The sequence below is a fragment of the Theileria equi genome, chromosome 1 (genome assembly GCF_000342415.1).
Source record: "Theileria equi strain WA chromosome 1, complete sequence".
NCBI lineage: Eukaryota > Apicomplexa > Aconoidasida > Piroplasmida > Theileriidae > Theileria > Theileria equi.
The window spans coordinates 514,615-538,227 of record NC_021366.1 but is presented as its reverse complement, the minus strand read 5'-3'; the positions used below and the strand labels follow the sequence as shown (position 1 = coordinate 538,227).

Sequence of the window (23,613 nt, the reverse complement as noted above, 5' to 3'; positions counted from 1 at the left end):
CTTGAGCAGCATAGTTTGCATGATTTTCTCAGACATTCAGTATCCTAAAAAATTTTACATCATTGTGGTGGAACTTACCCCTTCACAGTGGTCAAATCCAGGTCCTTGCAGGGAAATACAACTATTTACATAAGATTCAAACTTTTCCATATATAATTTTGCGATTTGTTGGTTTTTATGACACTGTTCTTGGCAGTTGTGTCTTTCATATTCTCCTAGCAACTTTGTGTGGTGTAGACAGCAGGGTTCACAAAAATCCACGGTGCATGCATTTATATCTTTTGGATTTCTAAAGATTTTTTTGCATACGGAGACGCGTGACAGTATATGTACATTTGTGATGCATGGCTTCCATACATTGCTGATGGAAAGTTCCTGGACAAAGTTTGTTAGAGGTAACTTTTCTCTTTCAATCACAGGGGAAACCTGAATATTGTCAAAATAGCATGAGTCACATGCATAGGACTTTAGTCCAATACCACGACCAAGATCCCCTGACAAGTCTACATTAGCTTTAATTTCATAGTCCGATGATGTCAACCACTCCCTTAGGAATGAGTCATGGTCTATCCCATTTTTTATCTTTGCAGTTATACTATTTTTTTCTATCGCAATTTCAATTATGTTCCACCTTGATGGAATAAATGTTGCAGAAGTGGATGAAAGGGTTTTAGCAGAACCATTTTCTATTTTCCTTATACGTAATTCCGATATACTTAATTCCGCAAGGTACATGTTATTTTCATCATGGTAGTGGAGCACAGCACCAACAATTCCATTATCACACTGTGGAAAGACCCTGAAACGGAAGAATCCTGTATTACAGAGTCTATCATTTTTGAGTATAGCTAATGATCCTATCTCTAGGGAATCGAGTGATGCGTTACGTTGGTGTATGGCCAAATGTTTTCCTCCAAACATTTCCTACAAGTATTTTTGCATTATAGCTTCAAAACAAACCTTAAATAACCAAGATGTGGTATGCAAATGTCGAGGATTGATAACACTGTATGAATCATCGAATTTTCCCAAGAATGTTTCATTATAATGGCAACATGGCAATTCCTTGAGTCGATCTAATCTTTTGGGTGATTCAATGTTCTTGCAAGGTTTCCCTTTAATTTCTATGTTATCAAAATAAAATGTACCATTCGTTCCATTAGAATACAGCGCGATAGATCCATGCAAAAATGATGTATCCAGCGCTGTCAATATGATATTTTCATTGGAATGTATTGTTATTTGAGAATGCGATACAGAGATTTTGATATTTGTCCACTTATTACTTGTAAATCCACCATCTGGATTAGTAGATAATACCAACACAATACCATCTTGAACCTTTAGTAATTGTTTGTACGACTCATTATAATTCATTACAAACAAATAGTAATTAAATTGGTCCTGAACGCGAAATGCAACACCGATGGAACCTTCATATTTTGATAGCAAATCAATATTCATATCAAAGTCGAAGTAAGTATAGTGTTTCAAGAAAGCAAATGTACCTTCAGCTTTGATGTTACTGTTGATATCGCTGCTTTGAACAATATAATTATTATGGTCTTCAAAGGGTGAATCAGAATACCCCCAATGACTTGGTCCGCCAGATGACATCATTGTATCGTGTATTTTAAAGGTTTTTGAAAATGGCATTTTTGTATAGTCCAGTTTGAAATCATCGGATATATCAACAGATTTCCCTTCTTCATCAGCCAAGAGTTTTTCGTACATTGTCTTTTGGAATTCGGATGAACTAAATAAGTTTGATGCTTTTTCTGAGAGTGCATTTACTCTATCCAACCTGAAGAAATGTTTAAATGTCTAACATTAACTTACAATGATAAAACACCATGATCTTGATGATTAGAAACTGATTCCAGTGGTTTTAGGCGTTTTTTGGATTGGGATACTACCACAGCAATTTCTTCTATCATTGCAGTAACACTTTTACTGTCGACACCATACATTGCATCCATTTCATTAATAACTTTCAACGCTTCCTTTTTAGTTGTAGGATCTGATTGTTCCACGGCAAATTCTTCAGCATCAACATTCTTCTCTTGTATACTCTTAACACTAATCTTTTGCTCATTACCATTGTTAGTAGCTGCAATACTTTTTACGTCACTAATTTGTAGAAAAGAACCATGGGCCTCCACAATGGGACATCTTTTTTCAATAGGCAAAATCCTTATGCTAAATTTGCAATCTGGGCCACTATGATCAGGAATTTCGTCTTCTTTATCATTTTTAGAGATCAGATCCTTCAAACCTTGCCAAGATTTATTATAAGAAAAGCTCTGTACACCATTTTCATTTGATCCTTCGTAGTATTTTAGTCCCTTTTCAATAGAAATAGTGAATATACCCTTGGGACCAATTATTCCGGAATGTATAGCTGCCTTGCAGATAGAACTGTGATCACTATACAAGCCGTTACTACCATATACATGGAATTCTTTAGAGCTGGAACAATCTTCATCACATCTAACAAGTATATTGGTATTCAGATTTCCAGATAGCTTGTTGGTTTTTGAAAACATATCATCGCAAGTTAGAGAAACGGGAACAACTACATTGTCAGTTATATTTGTGGAACATACAACAGCAGATAGATCAGATGTTTCAAGATCAAACATTTCTATATCCCCAGTGGCTATCGAAAGGCCAGCTGCATTGTTATGTAGATCCACGGAATTAGTAGGAACAGGTATTTCTCCGTTTTCAACAAGTGGATCGTTAACAATATCAGAAGGGAATCCCATGAATGAGAATATGTTCAACAGATCTTTAAACTTGTTAGAGTTACCGAATCTATATGCTAAGGGAACAAAGGATTCAACCTTATTCTCAAAATCCATGAGATGCAGTGCTTTTTTTAGCTCGTTTATTTGGTGTTTAGACTTTATTATGAGTGGATCCAAACCAAAAGCAGCGCATTGGTACCTTATATGAGATGGCGACCTTAGATTGTGTAAAGGCTGTGGAGCCACTGTATTACCCTTTCCATTCCATACATATATTGAAGTCAATGAATCCATATCACAGTAAACACGTAGAGGGTGCTTTGAACATTTTGGCTCTATCCAATAGAACCCAGAGGTTGCATTCCTATTATCACTTTTTATAACATGGCAATCTTCAGCGGGATTACTTATTGTTTCACCAATTGTAGAAACTATTGGATCTGATCCATTTTTTGCATAACACTGTGAAGATTGTATAATTTTCCACAAGTCATGTTCATTTTTCACCATAGTAGCCAAATGATTGTCATAATCGTTTTTCTCATCCATACATTCTGTGGTACTTTCAAGCGACTCACGAAGATGATTCAATTCTTCCGATATTTCATTTATAATACCATGTAGATCGTCTTCCATTGATTTAATTTTACTGGAAAGCTTGGGATCAAATGAGCTAACATAAGAAACAAAATATTTATCTCTTGCATCTGAACTATTTGCAGCTGCTCTACAATCTCCAATTACAGTTTGAAGGTTGCTAGTGAGAACTGAAATATCTCTAATTCCATATATGAAGCCTCCTGAAACCTTTCCATGGGAATAATGTGGTTTCATCATTACAACTCTTAGATATCTAAAGTCTGTTCCGTAGAAAGAATCCGTAGTTATATGGGAAGCATTGGATAAATTAGCCACCAACCTCTTGAAAATAATATTGTCATCACTACTCTCTATAAAATAAGCAAATGGTTGATATTCCCAATCAATCCTTACTCTGGATGCATGTACAACTTTACCAAAGTCTATAGAAATATTGGTCACATGTGTATTAGAATCATGAAATAGTAAAGAAGCCCAGTATGTTTGTATATTACCATCTATCGCGAATTTCTCTTCATGACCCTCAGTACTTCCTGTGGATGTGATTTTAACTTCTGATTTTAGTATCTCTATTAGATTACCCATTCCTGCCTGACTGGAATACTCGTCCTGCTGGGTCAAACAAAGCTCTTCAGTACTTTTTAGTGAAAGTTGCGAGTTGCCCATAAATTCCCACGTGAGTGAATCATCAGAACAATCGTCCAGAATAATACTTCCATGTTTTGAGGGATCAGCCGCAGTTAAGCATTTTGGAGGATATGTAATAGCACTTACAATTTGTTGGCGTGAATTATGTCTCCAAAGTTCACGCCCATCCGAAGCAGCTATGGCATGTGTACATGTGTCTAGAACAACTCTCGCCTTATTGGTATTTTGACCTTCTTCCAATTGGAGACACATTTCCCCTTCTGGACTAGATATACCAGACTTTATCATGAACAATGGACTGCCATATCCCACAATGTGTATTTCTCTAATTCCAAAATACGTGTTTATTGAACCTCTAAGGGTTAATCTAACAAATCTGGCCTCATGTGGAGTATCAAATTTAAAGACTTCCTTATAAGAAGCTATATTTTAATGTGTATATAAGCAACGGTAGACTTACGTTTACTGCCAAACGTCTCCTTGAATGGCATGACAATATTAAAATCGTCCCCTGTTATTGACAGCGATACTTCTACTTCCTACGGGAAAATTATACGACACATTTAATGATTACCTTTGGAGCGTATTCCCAAAACACATCAAGTTGCGATATTTTTGCCTTCTCGTTCAATTCTCCGGTCCATGAAACTGAATTTGAGTGAAACGTGTGTGTCGAGATAACAACGTACCAAAATCTGTTTCAGTGTGATGCCCAGCGCTACACCAATAGGAAGGACCGATTTGAAAGGCTCTAGAAGCTGAATGTTTCTCAACATCATTATTTACTGCGATAAAAAGAGAAGTTGCCTTGGCATCTCGGAATGTGTAAAACTCATTGGCGCTACGAGACGTAACATGTGTGAAATAGCAAAATAATAACAAGTTTATTAGATAAAAGAGCCACATTTGAAGTGGACATCATTACAAAAATGAAATGAAGACGACATCCACGCATAGGGTACGCACATTAGGCTATGGGATAAAGTGTGTATATCTCCCACAAAATGACAAGAATTGATGATTTTAACCGTTTAAACTGTAAATTCAGACAAGTTTCCTCTTAGGTTTGCCTTTGAACCTGGAATCTAGCAGTTGGACAGTGTTGTCCCTGTTTACGACTTCTACCATCTTCAAATAACGTAAAATTGCGATTTTTGATGAACCCGTCTGACCATATACTTGGATTCCATCCTCTGAAAGATCCTTTAGCCTCACAGGTAGGCACTTGTTCTTTTTAAGAGCGATATCGAACAAGTGTTTTAAGAGCTGGTTCACCTGTTCTAGTTTAGCCCTTCTCTTTATTAATACAGGCACACTATCAAATTGCTCTTCGGATACTGGGATAAATTCTATGTTTTGTTGCTCAGTTTCAACTCTGGGCTTTTGGATAGTATTGATAACATTATCGTTCTTCACAGGTTCTACTGGCTGAATCAGGTCTTTGACTTCTTCGGAACCAATATTCTTCCATGAGGAGATTAAATCTCTGGCCGTTGCCTCTGTGCTTTCACTATCTGCACCAATAGTACATCCGACAGTTTTCTGTTTAGATGAAAATTGTACTTTGTTTACAAACCTCAATACTTCTCAGAGTGAGAGAAGAAACTAGTTGCGATTCTAAAAGATTTACAAGTTCATTTTTATGAGAATAGAGGTCCTGTTTTTACATGTGTATGAAACAACTTAACGTACAGTTATCGATTCAAACAATTTGTGGACCTTTCCCCTAGTCTGTAGAAGGTGGCCGTGAATATCAAATACTTTGGCATCATATTTGTGAGATAATTCCTTTTTGATTTTTTCTTCTACTAATGTCAAGTCATTTTCTAATTCTTCGAACTACAAGATATTTTTGAGCAGTGGAAATCGTACCTTTTTTTGCAAAAATGTTATAGAATCATCCATATTTTCATACGCTTATCTTCTTTTCTTACTCTCCTTTTTCACTTTTTTATGGCTGGATCCCTTTGATGAATCTGAGTTAGAGCGATCTTTCTTGGTGGATGATTCCGCGATTGTTTTGAATTCTTTTTTATAATTCAACAATTTTGAGCAGCTTTTACACACACGAACCTTTACAAGAGCCTATAGTCGATAAAATTTCATATATGCTCTAACTTGTTTTGATGTATCATGTTCTTTGTAATTGAATAAGACCTCATAGCTTTTCAGGTTAGCATTCTCATTACATATTGTGTTTGCACAAATCTTCTCACACTTTCCGCTCACGACTTCATGGGCGCTTCTCCATCTTAGTCCAATCTGTATGGACAGTGAACTTATACTAGTGTAGACGTACATTTCCTGATTCATATCTGGACAAATCGCATACTGCATACTCTTTAAAGAGAGATTCGTGATATGACGATACTAGATTTGATTCCCAAGTGTTGTCTTTCTAAAATAGTTCCTTTACACTTAATTTACGCTGCAACATACCTCATCATTTAGAAATGTATAATATTTGCGCAATATATCATAATCTGTTACCCTTCTTGAACCCATAAGGCATAGTAACAATTCTTTCCATTAATCATTTCTCCCGGACATTCGTACATGTGTGGATGTGTAAGCAGCAAACAAGTTACAATAAACTTCCCAAAAGCACTTTACACACAAAATGGTGAGTTCGGTTGATAGGACAAGTTTTTTCAAGCGGGAGATCGCAAAAAATCCTAATTCCACTGTTCTGCCTACTATATCAAAGAACAATGAAACTCGACAATTCGAGTCAGAGGCAGACGTAATTCACAAAGAACTTGCAAAGGCAAAGTCAAAATTGTCAGAGTTATCGCAACTTGTGAGAAAGAGGAGTCTATACCTCGATAATACCAATGCTATCGAACAACTCACCGCGCAGATCAAAGGCATCATAACTAATGCGTCAAACTCGATAGATACGTTTGAAACACGCTTACAAAACACAAGATCTAATAATGAACACACAAAGTTGCATCATGAAAACATGATTGCACTCTTGAGAAAGCAACTCTTTGAGGCAACGAAAAGTCTAAAGGACTTGTTACACCAAAGAACGCAGATTATGATGGAACAAGAATCTAGACGAAAGCTATACTCACAAAATGACCTAGACAGCGTACCAAATTGGAGTGTTGGTAGGAAACGCTTCATGATGCAAGACCTAGAGGCAGACCAACAAATTGATCTTGAAAGCGGGGAAGATATGCGTCCATCGGTTTCTCTAATAGCCGATGCAAAGGCGGAAGCTTTGGCCAACGTCCAGAGAGCCATTGGGGATTTAACCCAGATATTCCAGAGAGTAACAACCTATGTAGTACAGCAGGACGAAATGATCAAGAGAATCGATGCGGACACAGACATTTCTCTAGATAACATCAAAACAGGTATCTTGATGCTTTTCTACCAAAGTCACTTTTTTCATAGCTCGTAACGAACTTGTCAAGTATTACAATCGCATCTCCTCTAATCGCACATTGGTCTTAAAGGTTTGTTTCCTCGGCTCTTATGACACAAACTTTAGGTTTTCTTTTTATTTGTAGCATTCACGATATTCTACATCATGTTCCTCACGTAAGACAGTAGCAATCGCCACCCGAATACTCGTTCCATAATATGCTGATTTACCTTTATATTTTTATAGTATAAACGTAATCCAAAACGAATTAAACAATAGATGGTGCAGCAGCTGAGATTTTGGGCCACAATTCTGCGCATTCCTTAGCAACTGGACCAGTGATGGCAGATCCCTTCATTTCACCCTTGGGGTTGACAATGACACCGGCATTATCCTCGAAATATATAAAGTATCCTTCTCTGCGTCTCCAGGCCTTTCTCTGGCGAACAATGACTGCGGGCAAGACCTTCTTTCTCAAGTCAGGCCTTCCCTTTTTGACGGTGGCCAAGACCATATCGCCAACTGAGGCGGCTGGTAAGCGATTTAGACATGCTCCAATACCCTATAATATTATTATCCGGATGTATTGTGAAATTGACGAACCTTGACAGCGATAATGTATAAATTCTTACCACCACTGTTGTCGCAGCAGTTGATTAAAGCTCCAACTGGCAAACCCAAAGTAACGCGCAATTTGTTACCACCGGAACCACCACGTCCTAATAAACGATGACTTATCGGCGTAAAGAATCTCACCTCTCTTCATTGTTGCGAAAAAGTTAAAAATTACAACAACAGACTGTCTTTGTTGGAGTCTTAACTAGACAATATTTTAAAAGTATAGATTTTTTTAAAATGATAAATAAAAAGTATTTCCAACCGGAGTATGTTGAATATTGAGGGTCTAACACAGGACGGGGACATGGGGGTTCCTAGGGTAGAAAGGACTGATCTGTCAATGAGTCTATTATCGATCAAACTCGTGTTCGTTACCGTGTCAAAACCTCAAATAGAGTACTTTTTGGTGATTAGACGATCTTTTCACTCTGATCCTGGCTCCGACAATGTCATAGGTTACGATGTGTCATTTACCCTTGACTATTTGATATCGTGACCATATCTCACAGTTAACCAACAGAATTTGCCTTAATATCTACTAGTTTTCTAGAATAGTACTGTTTTACCCCTGCACAGGTACAGGCATTGGTGGTCATTGTTGACGCTTTGTAGTACTTAACGTTTCCGTAATTCCACTCATAACTCTTCAAATATATAACCGTAAACATCTGACAGGGATTTCCACTTTTGCCTCTCAATATTTTGGAATGTGCAATTTCCCTCGGTGCTCGCTCACCTCTAGATTTTATTTTCTCATCGTCTACACCTCAAAAGTGGTTGCACCTATAAAGTTAGTTGAGATATACTAATCTTAGATTATGAGGGTTATTTGGATCTAAACATTTGTTATTTTGTATTTTTATGAGCTTCTTAGCCAGAGGTTTCCGTTTTTTGAGTAAAACTTCTTTTAATTGTAAAGATATAATGGCTGGCGAATCAAATTCAGTTTCATCTCTCTGTTCCAGTCTTGAAAAGACTACATTGGATGGCTCAAAGGAACTATCTACCAACTTTATTCTTCAGATAGTAGAGGATGACATTAAAACAGGAAAACACACCCACATAGTAACCCGTTTCCCGCCAGAACCTAATGGATTTTTACATATAGGTCATGCTAAATCTATATGCTTGAATTTTGAGCTCTCAAAAAAATTTGGCGGTAGAACACACTTGAGATTTGATGACACAAATCCTTTGGCGGAGGATGTTATGTACATTGAATCCATCCAGAATGATGTAAAATGGCTGGGATATGATTGGGGAGAACACCTATATTATGCATCAAACTACTTCGACCAGCTTTATGATTGGGCCATTCTTCTAATAAAAAAAGGATTGGCATATGTTGACAGTCAGACCGTCGAGGAAATTAGAGCTGCAAGAGGCTCTCTTACAGTCCCTGGAACAGATTCTCCATATAGAAACCGGAGTATTGAGGAAAATTTGGACCTATTCCAAAAGATGAGAGATGGACATTTTCCAGATGGAAGTTGCGTATTGCGCGCAAAAATTGATATGGCATCTAGTAATATGAATATGAGAGATCCAATTTTATATCGTATTATTAGGGCTTCACATCCAAACACAGGAGATAAGTGGATTATTTATCCAATGTATGATTACGTACACGGGCAATCCGATAGTATTGAAGGCATTACGCACTCCATTTGTACTACTGAATTTGAGCTCCATAGACCACTTTACGACTGGTTTCAAGAGAAATTAGATATTCCTAGGACTAGACAGATAGAATTTGCCAGATTAAACCTATCTTACTGTGTTATGAGCAAGAGGTGAGTATCGATACATTTGTCACATCTGTTTCAGGTTATTGCTGCATTTAGTCAATAACAAGATTGTATCTGGATGGGATGATCCAAGAATGCCTACAATCTCTGGTTTAAGGCGTAGAGGTTGCCCTCCAGAAGCAATTAAGAACTTTTGTACCAAAATAGGCGTAGCAAAAAGGCAGAATATGATACAGATTGAATTACTCGAAAATTGCATCAGGTATGTTATATTTTCCTTCAGACAATGTTTTGCAGAGATTCTATGAACAAACTTTCCACCAGATACTTTGCAGTAATAGATCCCATATTAGTTGAGATTGAGAATTTAGCGGAGGATCATACTGAACCTGTGGAAATCAAAAAGAATATTGGCGATGGTGTTAGACATTTGACATTCGGAAAGCGTTTTTATATTGATGCCAAGGACTTTTCAGAATCTCCCAGTGAAGATTTCTTCCGCCTTTATGTTGGCAACGAAGTTAGATTGTTCCACACATACTGGATCAAATGCAAACAAGTTGTTAAAAACGGTGACAAACTAGAAAAATTAATCTGTGAATATGATCCTAGTACCAAGGGTGGACAGGCACCAGCAGAAAAGAGAAAAGTGAAGGCTACGATCCACTGGCTGAACCCGGTGGATGCTGTAAACGCAACCTTTAGGTGGTACTCTAGATTATTTACCAAACCAGATCCAAAGGAAGATACTGAAGGCGAATTAGGATGGTTGGAGAATTTGAATAAGGAATCCCTAAAGATTTACAAGGGACTCGTGGAGAAGGAGGCAACATTGATGAATGTCGGAGATCCTCTACAGTTTGAAAGAAACGGCTATTTCACAAAAGACCCAGACAGTAGTGATAATGAACACATTTTCAATTTGACTGCTACATTAATTGATTCATTCAGTAACACAAAGGACTCCAAGTTACACAAGGAATTGGAGAAGAAGAAACGTGAAGAGGCGATGGCAGCTAGGCTGGCCAAAAAAGCTGCAAAAGGAAAGGCAACATAACCACCTAAATTGACTTTATGTAAATTGCTATCGTAGATTTATTTATCCACGTTCGCTTTGTGGTGCGGTCGTTGTTTCGCGAATGATCAGTGTACACGTTTTATCGTAAGATGGGATTAAAACTTCCACCAGATAGACTCTATAATAGAGCAATTATAGCATTTAATTGTGTGGTACTTGCTCTGTGGCTCTACATCGAGGGTCTAATCGTATATTATATTTATAAGAATGTCTACACAGGTGCCACCTTTAATTTAAATGCAGTATCTATATATGGATTGTGGAGTTCGGTCGAAAACGCATTCAAACTTGCAACGGTTGTACACAGCCTGAATATTTTCTATGTATATTTTGGTACGGTGTTATCTGCTTTATCTCTCTATTTATAGGAACAGAGTACGATAAAAAATGTCTCTATATGACATTATTTCACCATGTGAAGGGTTATATCATGTACTTTATATCGTTCAACTTATTGAAGGAGACACTCGAACCACGCTGGGCTTTAGTTAACATATGTATATGGACAAGTTTGAATATTTTGCACTGTATAAACGCGATAAACTTCAAAAGACAGCAAAGAAGCGAGTTCTTGGAATGGATCTACCAAAAGAGTACGTTTATTATATAAATCTCATGACAACTCAGTGTTTATAACAATGTTCCCACTTTTGACATTATCCGAACTACTTATAATCAATCGCTCCGCACCCTTTCTAAAAGAAATGGAGAAGTTTAGAGAATTTCCCTCTAGGATGCCGAACCCATACAATTTTCAGATTGATTTGTATATTGTTTATCAGTGCCTTCCCCCGGCTCTTATCGTGTCTTCAATAGTCGTCTATCTTAACAGGATAAAATTCACTTAAATATTAAGTCTACAAGTACATGGTACTCTTAGATTTCATTTATCCATTTAAACTGGCCAGCATTGTTGATGCGGAGGTCTTCTGGGATCTGTTCAAGTTGTTCAGGAATTTCTGCCTCGGTGCGATCAGTAAGATTTATATCGAACACCTGTGGCTTATTAAAGAACCAACCGAATGCCGTTTGGTTGTTTTCTTCGTTTACCTTGTATGGGCTACCCGGATCAGACTCATCGTTTTCGACCAGAAAATCCAAATCGTTGAGGATTTGCGAAATGTGATTTATGTCAGATTCAGAGAACGAATTTATTCCCTCCAAGAGGTTGATAAAGTTTTCTCCAAAGGTTGGATCAGTCAGGAATCGACTTAGGATGTCTTCAATGAGGTTTTCGTTGGCACCTTGTTCCACTGTGTGTGAATCGTCATCTTCTAGTATATCTTGTTCCTCTGCAACGCTAGTTAGCAAAGTTGATGTGTCAAATGCCAAAGGGTAGTTTATTTTCTGTTTTACAGGAGATCCGGCTTTGGGTGATGGCGTGGTGTGTTTTAGCCATGTTCGTTTTCCAAAGTGTTCTGGATTATCATCTAATAGTACCGTTGGATCGAGTGCACTTTCTTCTAACTTTAGTGGTTGTACCTTTGTTATTTTGGACCCAGGCGTAGCCGGTGGATGTATGCTGGGTTTGGAACGTGGTATATGATCCCTTTGGGAAGGGATGTTTCTAGGTGTGTCGGCTGTAATTGTGTGACCTTGCTCTAGTTTTCCAGCCTTTTTATCTTCTGGAGGAACGAGTTTGCTGGGAGTTGCCGACTTTTTTTCGGCAAAGTGTGTATTATTAGCTCTCCTGGATGAGGTAACCTTTGAACGTTTCTTTTTAAGAATAGCCTGTTGCAATGCTTCACGATAGTTAGAATCATCGTGAGCCTTTTGAAAGATTTGGCAGATGCGCTTAACACGGCCCTTGAAGTATTCGCTTTCCAAAATCGGTTGCTTGGAGGGTTGAGCCGCTCGACTTGAGTCCAGAAGATCCTTATGTTTATCAGATGTACGGATAACCAAGGGTTCCATATCATCTGCTATGTTACTTGGGATGTTTCCCTTTGCACATTCGCCCTTATCAATCACAGTGACCTTGTATTTACACATTTGTGGAGAGGACTTGAGTTGTGAGACTTGATCATGCGATTGTTTTTGACTATAGTGCTTGTAAAACGCTTCAAATGACCGAAATTTCAGAGGTGAAGGGCTGCTTTGTTTCAGGTCTGCATCCTTGGCAATTTGCGGACCTTTTGCCTTAGGTGTCAGACCTTCGCAGGGTTCGGCTGCCTTATTTTTCAGCGCCATAAATTACAACATTGGAGAATTACATGGAATGTGTGTGTATTTAGCTCTTCATGTGCATAAAACGAGCAATAGCACCATGTAGCGGGCATCGTTTGTCTACAAGGCATAGTGGCTAATTTATAGTAACTGAACACGATTTGAAATTTGGCGAATTTCACCTATGGGAATATAAATTGTGCAACAAAGTTGTCTATATTGATTTTTTCGTGTTTATTTCGCTTTTCCTTCAGCTTTTTCTTGAACTCATCCACGTTACCCTTGAATGGCAAGGGTATCATCTCATTATATCCCTTGTAAAGTGATCCCAGAGTAGATGTGTAAACCCTAGCGACGGAAGGTCTCAAGAGAGAACTTATATCTGAGAACCACGGATGTTTTAATGCTTCTTCTGCAGTTATCCTGTTATTAGGTAGAAACTGTAGCATTTTTACAAATAAATCCAAGCCACAGTCGCTTATTAGCTGTCTCCCGAAATGATCAGTAAACATCTTCCTTAGAGTATCATGCACATCTCTCTCCATTCGCGGAACATTTTCCTATAAGGAGTTTTATATGTTAAATCTTTATCATACCGTTAAATATTTTAGTTTTTTTGATATCTGAGGAATTTCAGATTCCGAAGGAGTGCCAACAGTACATATAATACGCATCAACACACTAAATTCTGTCCTACCACGGAACATTGGTTTGCCCAGGAGGCATTCACCTGGAGAAAGTTGATAACAATATATTAAAACTCACCGACAGTTACAGCTGTTGACCATATATCTACAGCTGTTGTATATTTACAATCCCCTAACAACAATTCTGGAGGTCTATACAATAATGTAACGACTTCCTCTGTCATTGTTGCCAGATATCGTGCCGGTATGATTGTGGATAGGCCAAGATCACCTATTTTTACTTGCCTATATGTTGTATTGATGGGTATAAGAGCAAAACAAACCATGTCTGTGTAGATTTAGGTGTGGCAAAGGTACCAAAAGTGTCATTGGATTTCTTTAAAAGGATATTTTGCGGCTTAATATCACGATGTATTATGCGATTGGAATGTAAATACGATAATCCTTGTAATAGTTGATACATAACTACCTTGGCAATATCCTCGTCTAGTGCAGGTAATGGAATCTTATCTTTAACTGAGGTTGAATTATTGAGCTTGTTTTTAAGATAGAAGTTTTTAGAATAATCTATAAGATCCTGAATTTTACAATCACCTCCATCTGAATGTTGCAAAGCACTAGACAATAGATCTATTTCATGAGGCTTATATTTTGAAGCGTTTTCCTTGACAAACTGATTCAAGTCCATATCACAAAGCTCAAATATGAGATAAAAGACGATACATGTCTTGTTTGTACTATTAGTTATGGGATATCCCTGCTTATTAGTAGTTGGTGTGTAATTTTCAATTGCGGAGCAATAGTCATATAGTCTTACTATATTCACGTGAGGTCTTTTTAGGGATCTTAATGCGTGTAATTCTTTTACTATATTTTGTTCTAATCCAAAAATATTTTCCACAGGTGTAGGCGCCTGTCTAACTCTTTTAACGGCAAACTGTTTAGAGGGATTATCCCTTAGATGACACAAGAAAACGTCACCGTAAACACCCTGGCCTAGCTTTTTCACAAACGACAAAGCATCTGTTATATTGCGTGCCTTGTGATTGCTTTCATCCCTGAACCAATTAGGATCAACAGATTCTATATAACTGGAAGAACAGTCGTATTGCAATCCATGGTCATCTAGACATTGATCTAGGAGGATTCCTTCGTCGAACATACCCTTTAACGGATCATTATTCTGTAAAACATGTGCTTCCAGTCTATTCTCCAGCGACCTGGATGAGAGACCCAAATTCGTGTCTGTATCTGCGAACGGGGCGTTGGAATCTATATCAACTATCGATGTTTTCCTTCTGTCCAGTTTATAGTCGAATAACTTTGAATTATTCGAATTAAATAGTCCAGGCATTTTAACTTTGGGTATGTCTAGGGTCCTTTTAAGTCTACAAAATAAGATAGGGGTTTATTTTCACCCGTGATGAAGAAATCTTAAATGTGTATTCATCACAACATACTAATATTTGTTCATAGCCCACTAGGCAGAATCCAGCCAAATACTATCCTATTTTTTTGGTATAACAAGGAATTCGCTCCCCATGATGTTGTGTTGGATTCAATTTGGTGACTCGAAGAAGTATTTCCCACCAAAATGGACGACAATCCCACTGCCGTCAAGGGCAAATTGATTGTCTTTGAGGGAATTGACAGGTAATTTCGTTTTTTGTCAACGTTCTTAGATCAGGCAAAACATCGCAAATAAAGTTATTATCAGAGAGACTCACATTAGAAAATATACCTCATCAAACGATAGGATTCCCAGGTATCTTGTTTTATTGTGAAAATAATAAATCCATGCAGATCGAAGTACTAGAATCGGATCACTACTGGAGGATTACCTGAAACGCAAAGATGAAGAAATGCCTAGACAAGCCTTGCACTTGTTATTCTCCGCAAATAGATGGGAGAACATGTGAGTTTTATCTACCGGATCCACGTAACGTCTTTATAGGAGCAGAATCGCAAAATTGTTGGAATCCGGCACACACGTTTTACTGGATAGATACGCATATTCGGGGATTTCTTATTCTGTAGGCGCTGAGGTTTGTTGTAATACTTTTTAAACCAACACTTTAGGGTTTGAATTTTGATTGGTGTAAAGTACCAGATTGTGGAATTGTTGAACCAGATGTTGTTTTCTTTATGAACGTTTCGGCACAAAACACTTGTACTAGGAGCAGTTTTGGTAATACCTTGTATTTATACCTAACTTGTATCCGTAGGTGACGAGATTTATGAAAAGGTCAAGACTTTGGAAAAGGTGTATGACGTTTTCAGACGCTTCGATAATTTGCCGTATTGGCGTGACATAGACGCTTCAGATGATCCAAGTGTATGTTTTCTCTGAATATATCACAAACTACCAGGTAATTCACGAAAAGATCTACAAAACTACAATGGAGATAATAAAGGGTCCGGATCGACCATTAACCAAATTAAAATTCTGAAATAGCATATAGTTTTTCTAAAAAATAAACTAATAATGATCTATTTCTATGTAATCTTGATGTTACGCTTGTGCTTGGTTGCTCCATGAGGGACCCAATGGATGGGTGAGTGAATTGGGTATCGTAACCTAAACCGCCATTTATTGTACTATCATTGTGAAATTTCATTTTGGATTGGTATTATGGCATGGAAATTGACGTTAAACTAGACGTTCTTCTCTGCGTTCCAAAATGACATCGCTATTTGGAAAAACTCCTTCTTTTGGAGGTACCAGTACGACTTCAACTTCGACTTCTGGTATTGGTGGTAGTACTTCTACTGGTTTGTTTGGCAATACATCTGGTACCACTAATACAACATCCGGAAGTCTATTTGGTTCCAATACTGGTACATCTACTGGTACTGGTTTGTTTGGTACAACTACAAACAATACAACGGGTGGTTTATTTGGTTCTTCTTCTACCACCACTGCTCCATCTACTAGTTTGTTTGGAAACACTAGTGGCACTACCACGTCATCAAATCTATTCGGTTCTACAAATACAACAAACACAAACCTATTCGGAAGTACTACTGCTACTAATCAAACAAGCAATCTTACACAGAAGCCAAATTTCATAAATGCTAGATCTACAGTGAGACAGCTAACTACGATCGTGCCAGAATGGAAGGGACAATTTGACGTTGCAGATATCCTGCTGGTCATACAGGAAAAAACCCTAAACAGTATCATGGGACTAATTCAACAGTTGGATTCCTTAGATACTCAGTGCGTAACTCTGAGTGATAAAGTGAAAAATACCTTGAATGATATAAAGCTGCAGCAGGACAAGTTTCATAATAAGGTTAAGGAAAAGTGTTCAAAACAGGACACCCAAAATTTAATATCAATAAAGGCAAGAAGACTGGCCGATGTTCTTTTATCCGAACCCGCAAACAGTTCTAATATCGTAACAAGTTTCAAGGTTCCCAATCACCTAAATGTTCAGATGTCCAAGGAACTTTTAGAGAAAACTAGGCTTCTCAAGGATGAAATACAGCTTATACAGAATATTGTTCAATCGTTGAAAAACATTGATGTAAAAAAGGCGTCTAAATTCATAGAAGACGTTTTAGATAGTCAGCGTCAGCGAATTACATTGATTGGTGATCGCATTTCTAAATTGTTGGAGCGTGCTGATGCTATAGTACATAAGGATTCTAAGAAGGATATTTGGGCAAATATAACCCCCGAGACCAGCAAGCTCAAGAGAAGTTTTATGGAAGCTGTGGGATTACCAACTGAAAAACCATGCGAAAAATCGGATACATCGTCAAAATCTGATATAAAGAGGAAAATTGAATATTTAAAAAGATTTAACACGGCATATAAGGATTCCAAATTTGTCGCACTTAAGGATAGTAGATATAATATTAAAGATCTGGTTACTGGCCCTGATTTGACTTCAACTTCGACTTCTGGTATTGGTGGTAGTACTTCTACTGGTTTGTTTGGCAATACATCTGGTACCACTAATACAACATCCGGAAGTCTATTTGGTTCCAATACTGGTACATCTACTGGTACTGGTTTGTTTGGTACAACTACAAACAATACAACGGGTGGTTTATTTGGTTCTTCTTCTACCACCACTGCTCCATCTACTAGTTTGTTTGGAAACACTAGTGGCACTACCACGTCATCAAATCTATTCGGTTCTACAAATACAACAAACACAACCTCCAATCTATTTGGAAATACTACACAAAATACAAACACAAACCTATTCGGAAGTACTAATTCAAAGAGTCTGTTTGGTTCCACAAGTACTAGTACTAATACTGGTGGTAGCCTCTTTGGGTCATCTAGCACGAACACGGGCTCAAGCACATCGACTGGAACAGCTCTGGCCATATACCAGCCAAACTCCACCAGCAGCCTTTTCGGATCCTCCACTAGCAAACTTGGGCGTTAAGCTTCAACAATCCTCAAGATAATAATGTATTTTATATAATATGTAGTATTGTAGAGAGATTTACAAAGCTACGGTTGAGTAGTTTAGGCGACCAAAACACAGGCTCCGCCAGCTTCCTTGATCTTCTTTTCGGCAATCTTACTGAAAAGACGTGCCTTTACAATAATTGGGCGCTTTGGCAAGCTGCCAGTGCCAAGGACTTTGAAAAATCCCTTTTGGATGACGTCAACCACTGGAGCCTTGTCTGCAGATCCAGTGCGGACATCCTCTGGAACCAAATTCCACAATTGATTGACATTGATGGATTTGGAGAATGTTTGGTTCTTGATCTTGTGGAAGTGACGCATACCAACCTACAACGTCTTAGTCTAAATGTGGGAAATCTCACCTTTCCAAAATAACCAGGATGGAACTTGTCAAACAAGATTCTGTGATGGCTATCACCACCAGCGTTACCACGACCACCGGGATGTTTACGATGCTTTCCAACTCTTCCGTGACCAGCGGAAACGTGGCCACGCAACTTACGGCACTTCTTAAATCTGGTTGTCATCTTTAAAATATACCTTAAAACTAATAAATGTACCACCCTACAATATTTTATCGTTAAATAATGAATGTCAACGACTTTACGAGTACATAGAGAATAGACGCAAGACACAGAGTTATCTGGGAAACACAAATGAGTCAGTCCCAGGTACACCAACTAAAATATAAAACAAAACAAACCTGTGATGTCGTATAAATTATAAACGGATAAAAATTGTCTGTTACGCGCCGAGACTACCAGCCTTCCCCATGATAGGCCGACAGCTCCACCCGATAAAATACAGCAGAGAAATATAACGAATAGTAATGTTAAAGCATGTGATTTAGTTATTTTACATTATTATAAGTCTTCGGATTGACATGAAAAGTGATCGTTATTGTTTCCCGAAGTTTGTCCGTCTTTACCTACACAATGACTGTATTTTGCCATATCCACAAACCTGTTAGTTGTTTACTCATCTGATTCTCTAGTTTATGACACTGTGATATGTTGTGACCCAGTCCACCGCAAAAGGAGCATCCCCTTTGTCCTCCAGTTTCCTATTATTAAGGTTATAACAGTGATACTTACAAACCTTGAGGTTGTAACCGGATACGTTTATTTTATCCATGAATTTTGGGATATCCTGGTTTGCTTCCATGAGCATTATCTTGAGATCGGCTAGGATTGTCGATTCTACCTTCTCAGTGATAAAGGTAGTTGTTATGCCTAAAGGTCGGTGTATAACATGCAGACAATGTGATCACCTTGGTTCCCTTGCCTTCCTGTTCTGCCTATACGGTGTATGTAGTCCTCTATTACGTGTGGCATATCAAAATTGATGACGTGTTGAACAGATGGAAAGTCGAGTCCCTTTGATGCCACATCTGTTCCGATCAAAACATCCTTCTTTCCGTCCCTAAATTGTTCAATTGCTGTTTTTCTGTCCTCTTGGCTAAATCCCCCGTGTATCGATGCAACTTCTACACCTTTGAGAAGCAGATACTCATGTATAACGTCAACATCTTGTCTATTTTCACAAAATATTAATACAGGTGGTGCAGTCTTTTGTAGACATCTTAATATTGCGGGCAATTTTTCTTCATCTGTTACCAATTCTACATATTGTATAACGTTAGTGTTAGATGCACCCGTTCTTCCTACATTCACTATTATAGGATCCACCAGGGCAGTTTTTGCAAATTCTTGTATCTTTCTTGGCATAGTTGCGGAAAATAATAAGGTTTGCCTTGGATTACGAAAACCAGCAAGAACGCTGCGTATTTCATCTTCAAAGCCAAGATCTACCAACCTATCTGCTTCATCAAAACACAGGTATTTACATTGAGACAGGTTCAACATTTTCTTCATTAACAGGTCATTTAGCCTTCCAGGTGTTGCTATAACCATATGCACACCATTTTCCAACTTGTAACTTTGCTTAGAAAGACTAGAACCTCCAATAATAGCAAGTGAGAATAGCTTTGGGCCATCAAATTTTTCAATGTATTTAGAAAAGTAGCTAACAATATCATGAGTTTGTAATGCCAATTCTCTAGATGGACATATAATTAGTCCAAAAGGGCCCTCCCCTTCTATAAGTTTACTTCTAACTTCCATTTCTAGTGCTTTCATTATCATTGGAAGAACGAAAACCAAGGTCTTTCCACTTCCAGTAGAAGATATGCCAATAATATCTCTGCCAAGTAAAGCAATTGGTAAAGCCTGCATTTGTATATGAGTTGGATCACGTATTCCTTTATCTTTTAAAGCTATTAATATGGATCGCGGAAACTTCATGTCTTTGAATTTAACGATTGGTGGAGGAACATCAAATCCATCAACATGTATGAAAAGCGCCTCCCTAATTTCATTTGCCAACGATTCTGGAACCCTCCTGTACTTTTTATGTATGCGATAAATTGTTTCTATATGTCCCTTATGGTTATTCTCCCCAATTGTTGGCTGGAGAGGGGTATTTAACAAACGCTTAACCTGTATCGAAAATATTTACGCTACAGATATGCACTTTACATACATTTTTAAAGGTATTTTCTTTCTCAACCTTTACTCTATCCGATTCATCGTTTTTACAACTCTTCAGATGATCTATCAAGCACCGTGAATCGGCATAGAGCCTTCTTGCTCTACCTCTTTCCCTTTCCCCTTTTTCTTGATGGATTTTATCATAGAGTTGGTCGCCTTCTTTGCCTTCTTCAAACGGCTTTCCAACCAGGTCTTTGCACCTATTTTCAGTATCTTTGTTCTTGAAATCATCTTTAAACGTGTTAATTTTACACGGGGATCTACGTATTTTTAGTGGTATATGCTCTATATCATTCAATTCTTCACTATAGTACACCTTTTTAATTATATTTTGCGTCTCCAAAAATGGCATTTAACTACAAGTGACCGTGGATGTCGGGAAGGTCAACGACCGAGTCTAGCACTGCTTAAATAATGGGCGAAGTTTCTAGAAGATCGCAAGTTATACTTATAAATGAAATAATTAGGTATCATGTTTCAAGACCAATCCCATCAATCGGGGATATTGCACTGGACAAATCGCAAGATGAAGAAACACATACATCTGTCCATTCCTCGCTACAAACACAAGGCTACTCTTTAGGGGCAAAAATAATATCAAGGTGTGTAGAGAAATTCCATTGTAAAAACAAACTCCGTAGACTAACACTATCCAAAGGTCGTATCTGGGAATCTAATAAATGTATGGTATTCATTTGCAGAGATTTGTGGATTTATCTATTTGGGAAGCAGGCGACTAGACTACAGTCTAATAGTCAGGTAAGACTCAGCGGATATATTGATATTACCTGTCCAGGGTGTGTATATTGTCTTTTCGGATGACATCTACTGGCTAGAGAACGTCAATTTTAATCCATCAAAGGATGTAGATAATCCAAAGTATCAGAATACATCTGTTAACGTATACAGAACTCTCTATCTCTCGCTAATATCTGGTATTATAAAGGGGTCGTTGGAATCCTTAGGTTTTCCGTCTACGGTTGATGCGGTTTTTGACGAACATTGTTAGTTTTACATATTTTAGTACAATTCAACAATAATTTAGACAAATTTACTATTCATCTAAGCACTTGAGTATCGAATTTTTTCGATCGGTTAGATTTTTCTTGAGCCTATAGCATTTGTATTTCACAATACACAAATATTCAAACCATTCTCTCCTGTTTATTTGTATATGCTTATATCCAAGTAGTTCTATATGTCGTTTTTTGAGTTGTACTGCTCCTAATGCACTTCCAGTCAGCGGACAAACAGATCCCTGTGACAAAAGTTCCACAGATGTATTATTTTGTAAAAGCACATCAACATTGTAGAGCCCAATTTTTTTGTTTAAAACATATTCGCTATCTGTTTCCTTCAAGCACTCATATAAAGCCTGATTGTATGATTGTAACGGCTTGATCATGAACGCTCCCTGATATTGATTTATAAGGTTTTGCATGAAATATTCCGAAGTAGTGACAAAGCTTTGGTGCTCCAAACGTATACAATACATTATGCGATTTAATTGATTTAGGATGTGATCGGGAATGTTGTCTGATCGTATAGAAGTAAATCGAGTTAAAAATCTTGTAAATTTATCCTGTTCAAAATGTCCCAAAATCAGTGCTCCATCCATTAGTGATACAAGCTGCGATAGAGTAAATCCGGTAAGCAATTCCATTGAATGATTCATAATGACCTTTACAGTTTCTTTATCATAAATGCCAACTCTAGCATAACCTTGCATAAACATTGCTAAATGCTGAGGCGATTGATATTCAATACGAGACTGTATAAACGTTGAAATACTTTCAAAAACGTCCCTACAGTGTAAACCTAACTGACCTAGAGCATATACTATTTGTGCTACATTCTGATCTTGAAAAGAAAATATAGATTTTGTTATTTGGGATAATATAGATGTTATGTCCGATTTTGGTCGAAATTTGAGTTTAGCAAAAGAATGAAGAAGGCAAGAAATCGAGGGAACAGGCAATACTTTAGCAGAATTTGCCAGCATAGCAAAAGATTCCAAAGTTTTGTTGTCTCTTAACATAAGTAATGCAAGTGATCTTGAGTGTAATGAAATAGCCTTAATGTTAAGTTTTGAGGTAGACTTGCGTATCAAATTACACGCGTGATAGACAAGTGACCAAGGGATCATTCCGATAGTAGCAAAATTATATACAACTGCAACTAAACCATTTGGAGTGTATCTTTTTAATTTATTCCCACCTATATGGGACAAACCCAAAGTAATAGAACGCAATATCTTCGCATATGCAACATGATTTTCATTCGTCAAATCTGTAGGAATACATTTTGTACGTCTCATATAATACAATATCATCGAGACATCTCGTTCATTTAATGATCCTACTTCTCTTACTACCCACCTCAATAGCCTAAATGTTGCTGGTAGTTGATGTGTAAATGTTGTAGCATAACAATAAAGTATCATTGACACTTCACTAGAAGATATTCCAGTTATATTAGAGCTCGGAGCATATGCGTGTTTACTCACGGCAGAACACAGACGTTTCCATTCGGGTTTACCTACGTTTCTCAAACGACTATACGCAATTGCTGTAGCGAGAAGTTGAGCGGGTGATAAATCTCTGATAGATTCATTCACATCAGAAACCAATTTTTTCTGTTCATTTGCTATTTCAGGTTCGTATAATAGGTAGTTGTTGTACTTTAATCCATCTTTACGCAACGCATTGTCTACTCCCGAAATCCTAGATTTGGCAAATTCTTGAAGATAGTAAACTTTTAACGACGGTTTTGTGTTATTATCAGTTATAGATGTTACTATCTTCTTCCTGGATAAAGTTATTCCTGATCTAAACATAGTTGATAAGTATGATTAGATGGAAGAGTCTATCTTCCATCGCCAATAAAGTCGAATAAACTCTACCCGTCAGAGAATATAGTATATACTTCTCTTTTTATCGGTGTAATGTAAGAAAAATGAAGTTGTGTGCCTATAAATTGGACGATAGAAGGAAAAAAGGTA

General features: G+C 37.6%; 15 protein-coding genes across 15 annotated transcripts, besides 1 other annotated feature; 6 read left to right on the top strand and 9 right to left on the bottom strand.

The window, feature by feature from the left end:
- Positions 1-54: 54 nt before the first annotated feature.
- Positions 55-4,904, bottom strand: BEWA_020400 (bromodomain containing protein; the record flags this gene model as incomplete). Its single annotated transcript, XM_004828803.1, has 6 exons — positions 55-924; positions 961-1,804; positions 1,840-4,420; positions 4,459-4,537; positions 4,573-4,646; positions 4,688-4,904. The coding sequence occupies 6 exons, from the start codon at positions 4,902-4,904 to the stop codon at positions 55-57; spliced, it is 4,665 nt and encodes a 1,554-aa protein (XP_004828860.1).
- Positions 4,905-5,042: 138 nt separating this feature from the next.
- On the bottom strand, positions 5,043-5,903 carry BEWA_020390 (hypothetical protein; the record flags this gene model as incomplete). Its single annotated transcript, XM_004828802.1, has 4 exons — positions 5,043-5,540; positions 5,575-5,655; positions 5,691-5,837; positions 5,871-5,903. The coding sequence occupies 4 exons, from the start codon at positions 5,901-5,903 to the stop codon at positions 5,043-5,045; spliced, it is 759 nt and encodes a 252-aa protein (XP_004828859.1).
- Positions 5,904-5,915: 12 nt separating this feature from the next.
- BEWA_020380 (hypothetical protein) lies at positions 5,916-6,503 on the bottom strand (the record flags this gene model as incomplete). Its single annotated transcript, XM_004828801.1, has 4 exons — positions 5,916-6,083; positions 6,117-6,260; positions 6,298-6,396; positions 6,438-6,503. 4 exons carry the CDS (start codon positions 6,501-6,503, stop codon positions 5,916-5,918), a joined length of 477 nt encoding a protein of 158 aa, XP_004828858.1.
- A 76-nt stretch (positions 6,504-6,579) lies between these two features.
- On the top strand, positions 6,580-7,554 carry BEWA_020370 (syntaxin 5, putative; the record flags this gene model as incomplete). The annotated part of the gene is made up of 3 exons (XM_004828800.1): positions 6,580-7,363; positions 7,404-7,465; positions 7,501-7,554. Exons 1-3 carry the CDS (start codon positions 6,619-6,621, stop codon positions 7,552-7,554), a joined length of 861 nt encoding a protein of 286 aa, XP_004828857.1. The 5' UTR covers positions 6,580-6,618.
- Positions 7,191-8,269, bottom strand: BEWA_020360 (60S ribosomal protein L23, putative). Its single transcript, XM_004828799.1, has 3 exons — positions 8,131-8,269; positions 7,978-8,093; positions 7,191-7,936 (listed from the first exon to the last, which is right to left on the bottom strand). The coding sequence occupies exons 1-3, from the start codon at positions 8,138-8,140 to the stop codon at positions 7,643-7,645; spliced, it is 420 nt and encodes a 139-aa protein (XP_004828856.1). The 5' UTR covers positions 8,141-8,269; the 3' UTR covers positions 7,191-7,642.
- Positions 8,201-8,243: a sequence feature (AT_rich).
- Positions 8,270-8,916: 647 nt separating the features above from the next.
- Positions 8,917-10,797, top strand: BEWA_020350 (glutamyl-tRNA synthetase, putative; the record flags this gene model as incomplete). The annotated part of the gene is made up of 3 exons (XM_004828798.1): positions 8,917-9,785; positions 9,820-10,002; positions 10,038-10,797. The coding sequence occupies 3 exons, from the start codon at positions 8,917-8,919 to the stop codon at positions 10,795-10,797; spliced, it is 1,812 nt and encodes a 603-aa protein (XP_004828855.1).
- Positions 10,798-10,907: 110 nt separating this feature from the next.
- Positions 10,908-11,666, top strand: BEWA_020340 (hypothetical protein; the record flags this gene model as incomplete). Its single annotated transcript, XM_004828797.1, has 3 exons — positions 10,908-11,151; positions 11,187-11,411; positions 11,446-11,666. 3 exons carry the CDS (start codon positions 10,908-10,910, stop codon positions 11,664-11,666), a joined length of 690 nt encoding a protein of 229 aa, XP_004828854.1.
- Positions 11,667-11,694: 28 nt separating this feature from the next.
- Positions 11,695-13,008, bottom strand: BEWA_020330 (hypothetical protein; the record flags this gene model as incomplete). Its single annotated transcript, XM_004828796.1, has 1 exon — positions 11,695-13,008. One exon carries the CDS (start codon positions 13,006-13,008, stop codon positions 11,695-11,697), a length of 1,314 nt encoding a protein of 437 aa, XP_004828853.1.
- Positions 13,009-13,166: 158 nt separating this feature from the next.
- BEWA_020320 (protein kinase domain containing protein) lies at positions 13,167-14,985 on the bottom strand (the record flags this gene model as incomplete). Its single annotated transcript, XM_004828795.1, has 4 exons — positions 13,167-13,544; positions 13,581-13,714; positions 13,750-13,916; positions 13,955-14,985. 4 exons carry the CDS (start codon positions 14,983-14,985, stop codon positions 13,167-13,169), a joined length of 1,710 nt encoding a protein of 569 aa, XP_004828852.1.
- A 240-nt stretch (positions 14,986-15,225) lies between these two features.
- On the top strand, positions 15,226-16,081 carry BEWA_020310 (thymidylate kinase, putative; the record flags this gene model as incomplete). Its single annotated transcript, XM_004828794.1, has 7 exons — positions 15,226-15,284; positions 15,314-15,396; positions 15,435-15,546; positions 15,586-15,676; positions 15,711-15,819; positions 15,857-15,966; positions 16,001-16,081. 7 exons carry the CDS (start codon positions 15,226-15,228, stop codon positions 16,079-16,081), a joined length of 645 nt encoding a protein of 214 aa, XP_004828851.1.
- A 231-nt stretch (positions 16,082-16,312) lies between these two features.
- BEWA_020300 (hypothetical protein) lies at positions 16,313-18,037 on the top strand (the record flags this gene model as incomplete). The annotated part of the gene is made up of 1 exon (XM_004828793.1): positions 16,313-18,037. One exon carries the CDS (start codon positions 16,313-16,315, stop codon positions 18,035-18,037), a length of 1,725 nt encoding a protein of 574 aa, XP_004828850.1.
- An 83-nt stretch (positions 18,038-18,120) lies between these two features.
- Positions 18,121-18,590, bottom strand: BEWA_020290 (60S ribosomal protein L27a, putative; the record flags this gene model as incomplete). Its single annotated transcript, XM_004828792.1, has 2 exons — positions 18,121-18,390; positions 18,426-18,590. 2 exons carry the CDS (start codon positions 18,588-18,590, stop codon positions 18,121-18,123), a joined length of 435 nt encoding a protein of 144 aa, XP_004828849.1.
- Positions 18,591-18,914: 324 nt separating this feature from the next.
- BEWA_020280 (DEAD box ATP-dependent RNA helicase family member protein) lies at positions 18,915-20,964 on the bottom strand (the record flags this gene model as incomplete). Its single annotated transcript, XM_004828791.1, has 5 exons — positions 18,915-18,991; positions 19,027-19,126; positions 19,162-19,295; positions 19,334-20,561; positions 20,605-20,964. 5 exons carry the CDS (start codon positions 20,962-20,964, stop codon positions 18,927-18,929), a joined length of 1,887 nt encoding a protein of 628 aa, XP_004828848.1. The 3' UTR covers positions 18,915-18,926.
- A 62-nt stretch (positions 20,965-21,026) lies between these two features.
- On the top strand, positions 21,027-21,621 carry BEWA_020270 (hypothetical protein; the record flags this gene model as incomplete). Its single annotated transcript, XM_004828790.1, has 3 exons — positions 21,027-21,214; positions 21,254-21,371; positions 21,409-21,621. The coding sequence occupies 3 exons, from the start codon at positions 21,027-21,029 to the stop codon at positions 21,619-21,621; spliced, it is 519 nt and encodes a 172-aa protein (XP_004828847.1).
- A 45-nt stretch (positions 21,622-21,666) lies between these two features.
- BEWA_020260 (hypothetical protein) lies at positions 21,667-23,448 on the bottom strand (the record flags this gene model as incomplete). The annotated part of the gene is made up of 1 exon (XM_004828789.1): positions 21,667-23,448. The coding sequence occupies one exon, from the start codon at positions 23,446-23,448 to the stop codon at positions 21,667-21,669; it is 1,782 nt and encodes a 593-aa protein (XP_004828846.1).
- Between the last annotated feature and the right edge of the window lie 165 nt (positions 23,449-23,613).

What these genes read in the sequence shown, in the direction of transcription:
- BEWA_020360 (XM_004828799.1), bottom strand. An exon ending in TATACATTATCGCTGTCAAG is followed by an intron (nt 7,937 to 7,977) that starts GTTCGTCAATTT and finishes ATAATATTATAG; the next exon opens with GGTATTGGAGCATGTCTAAA.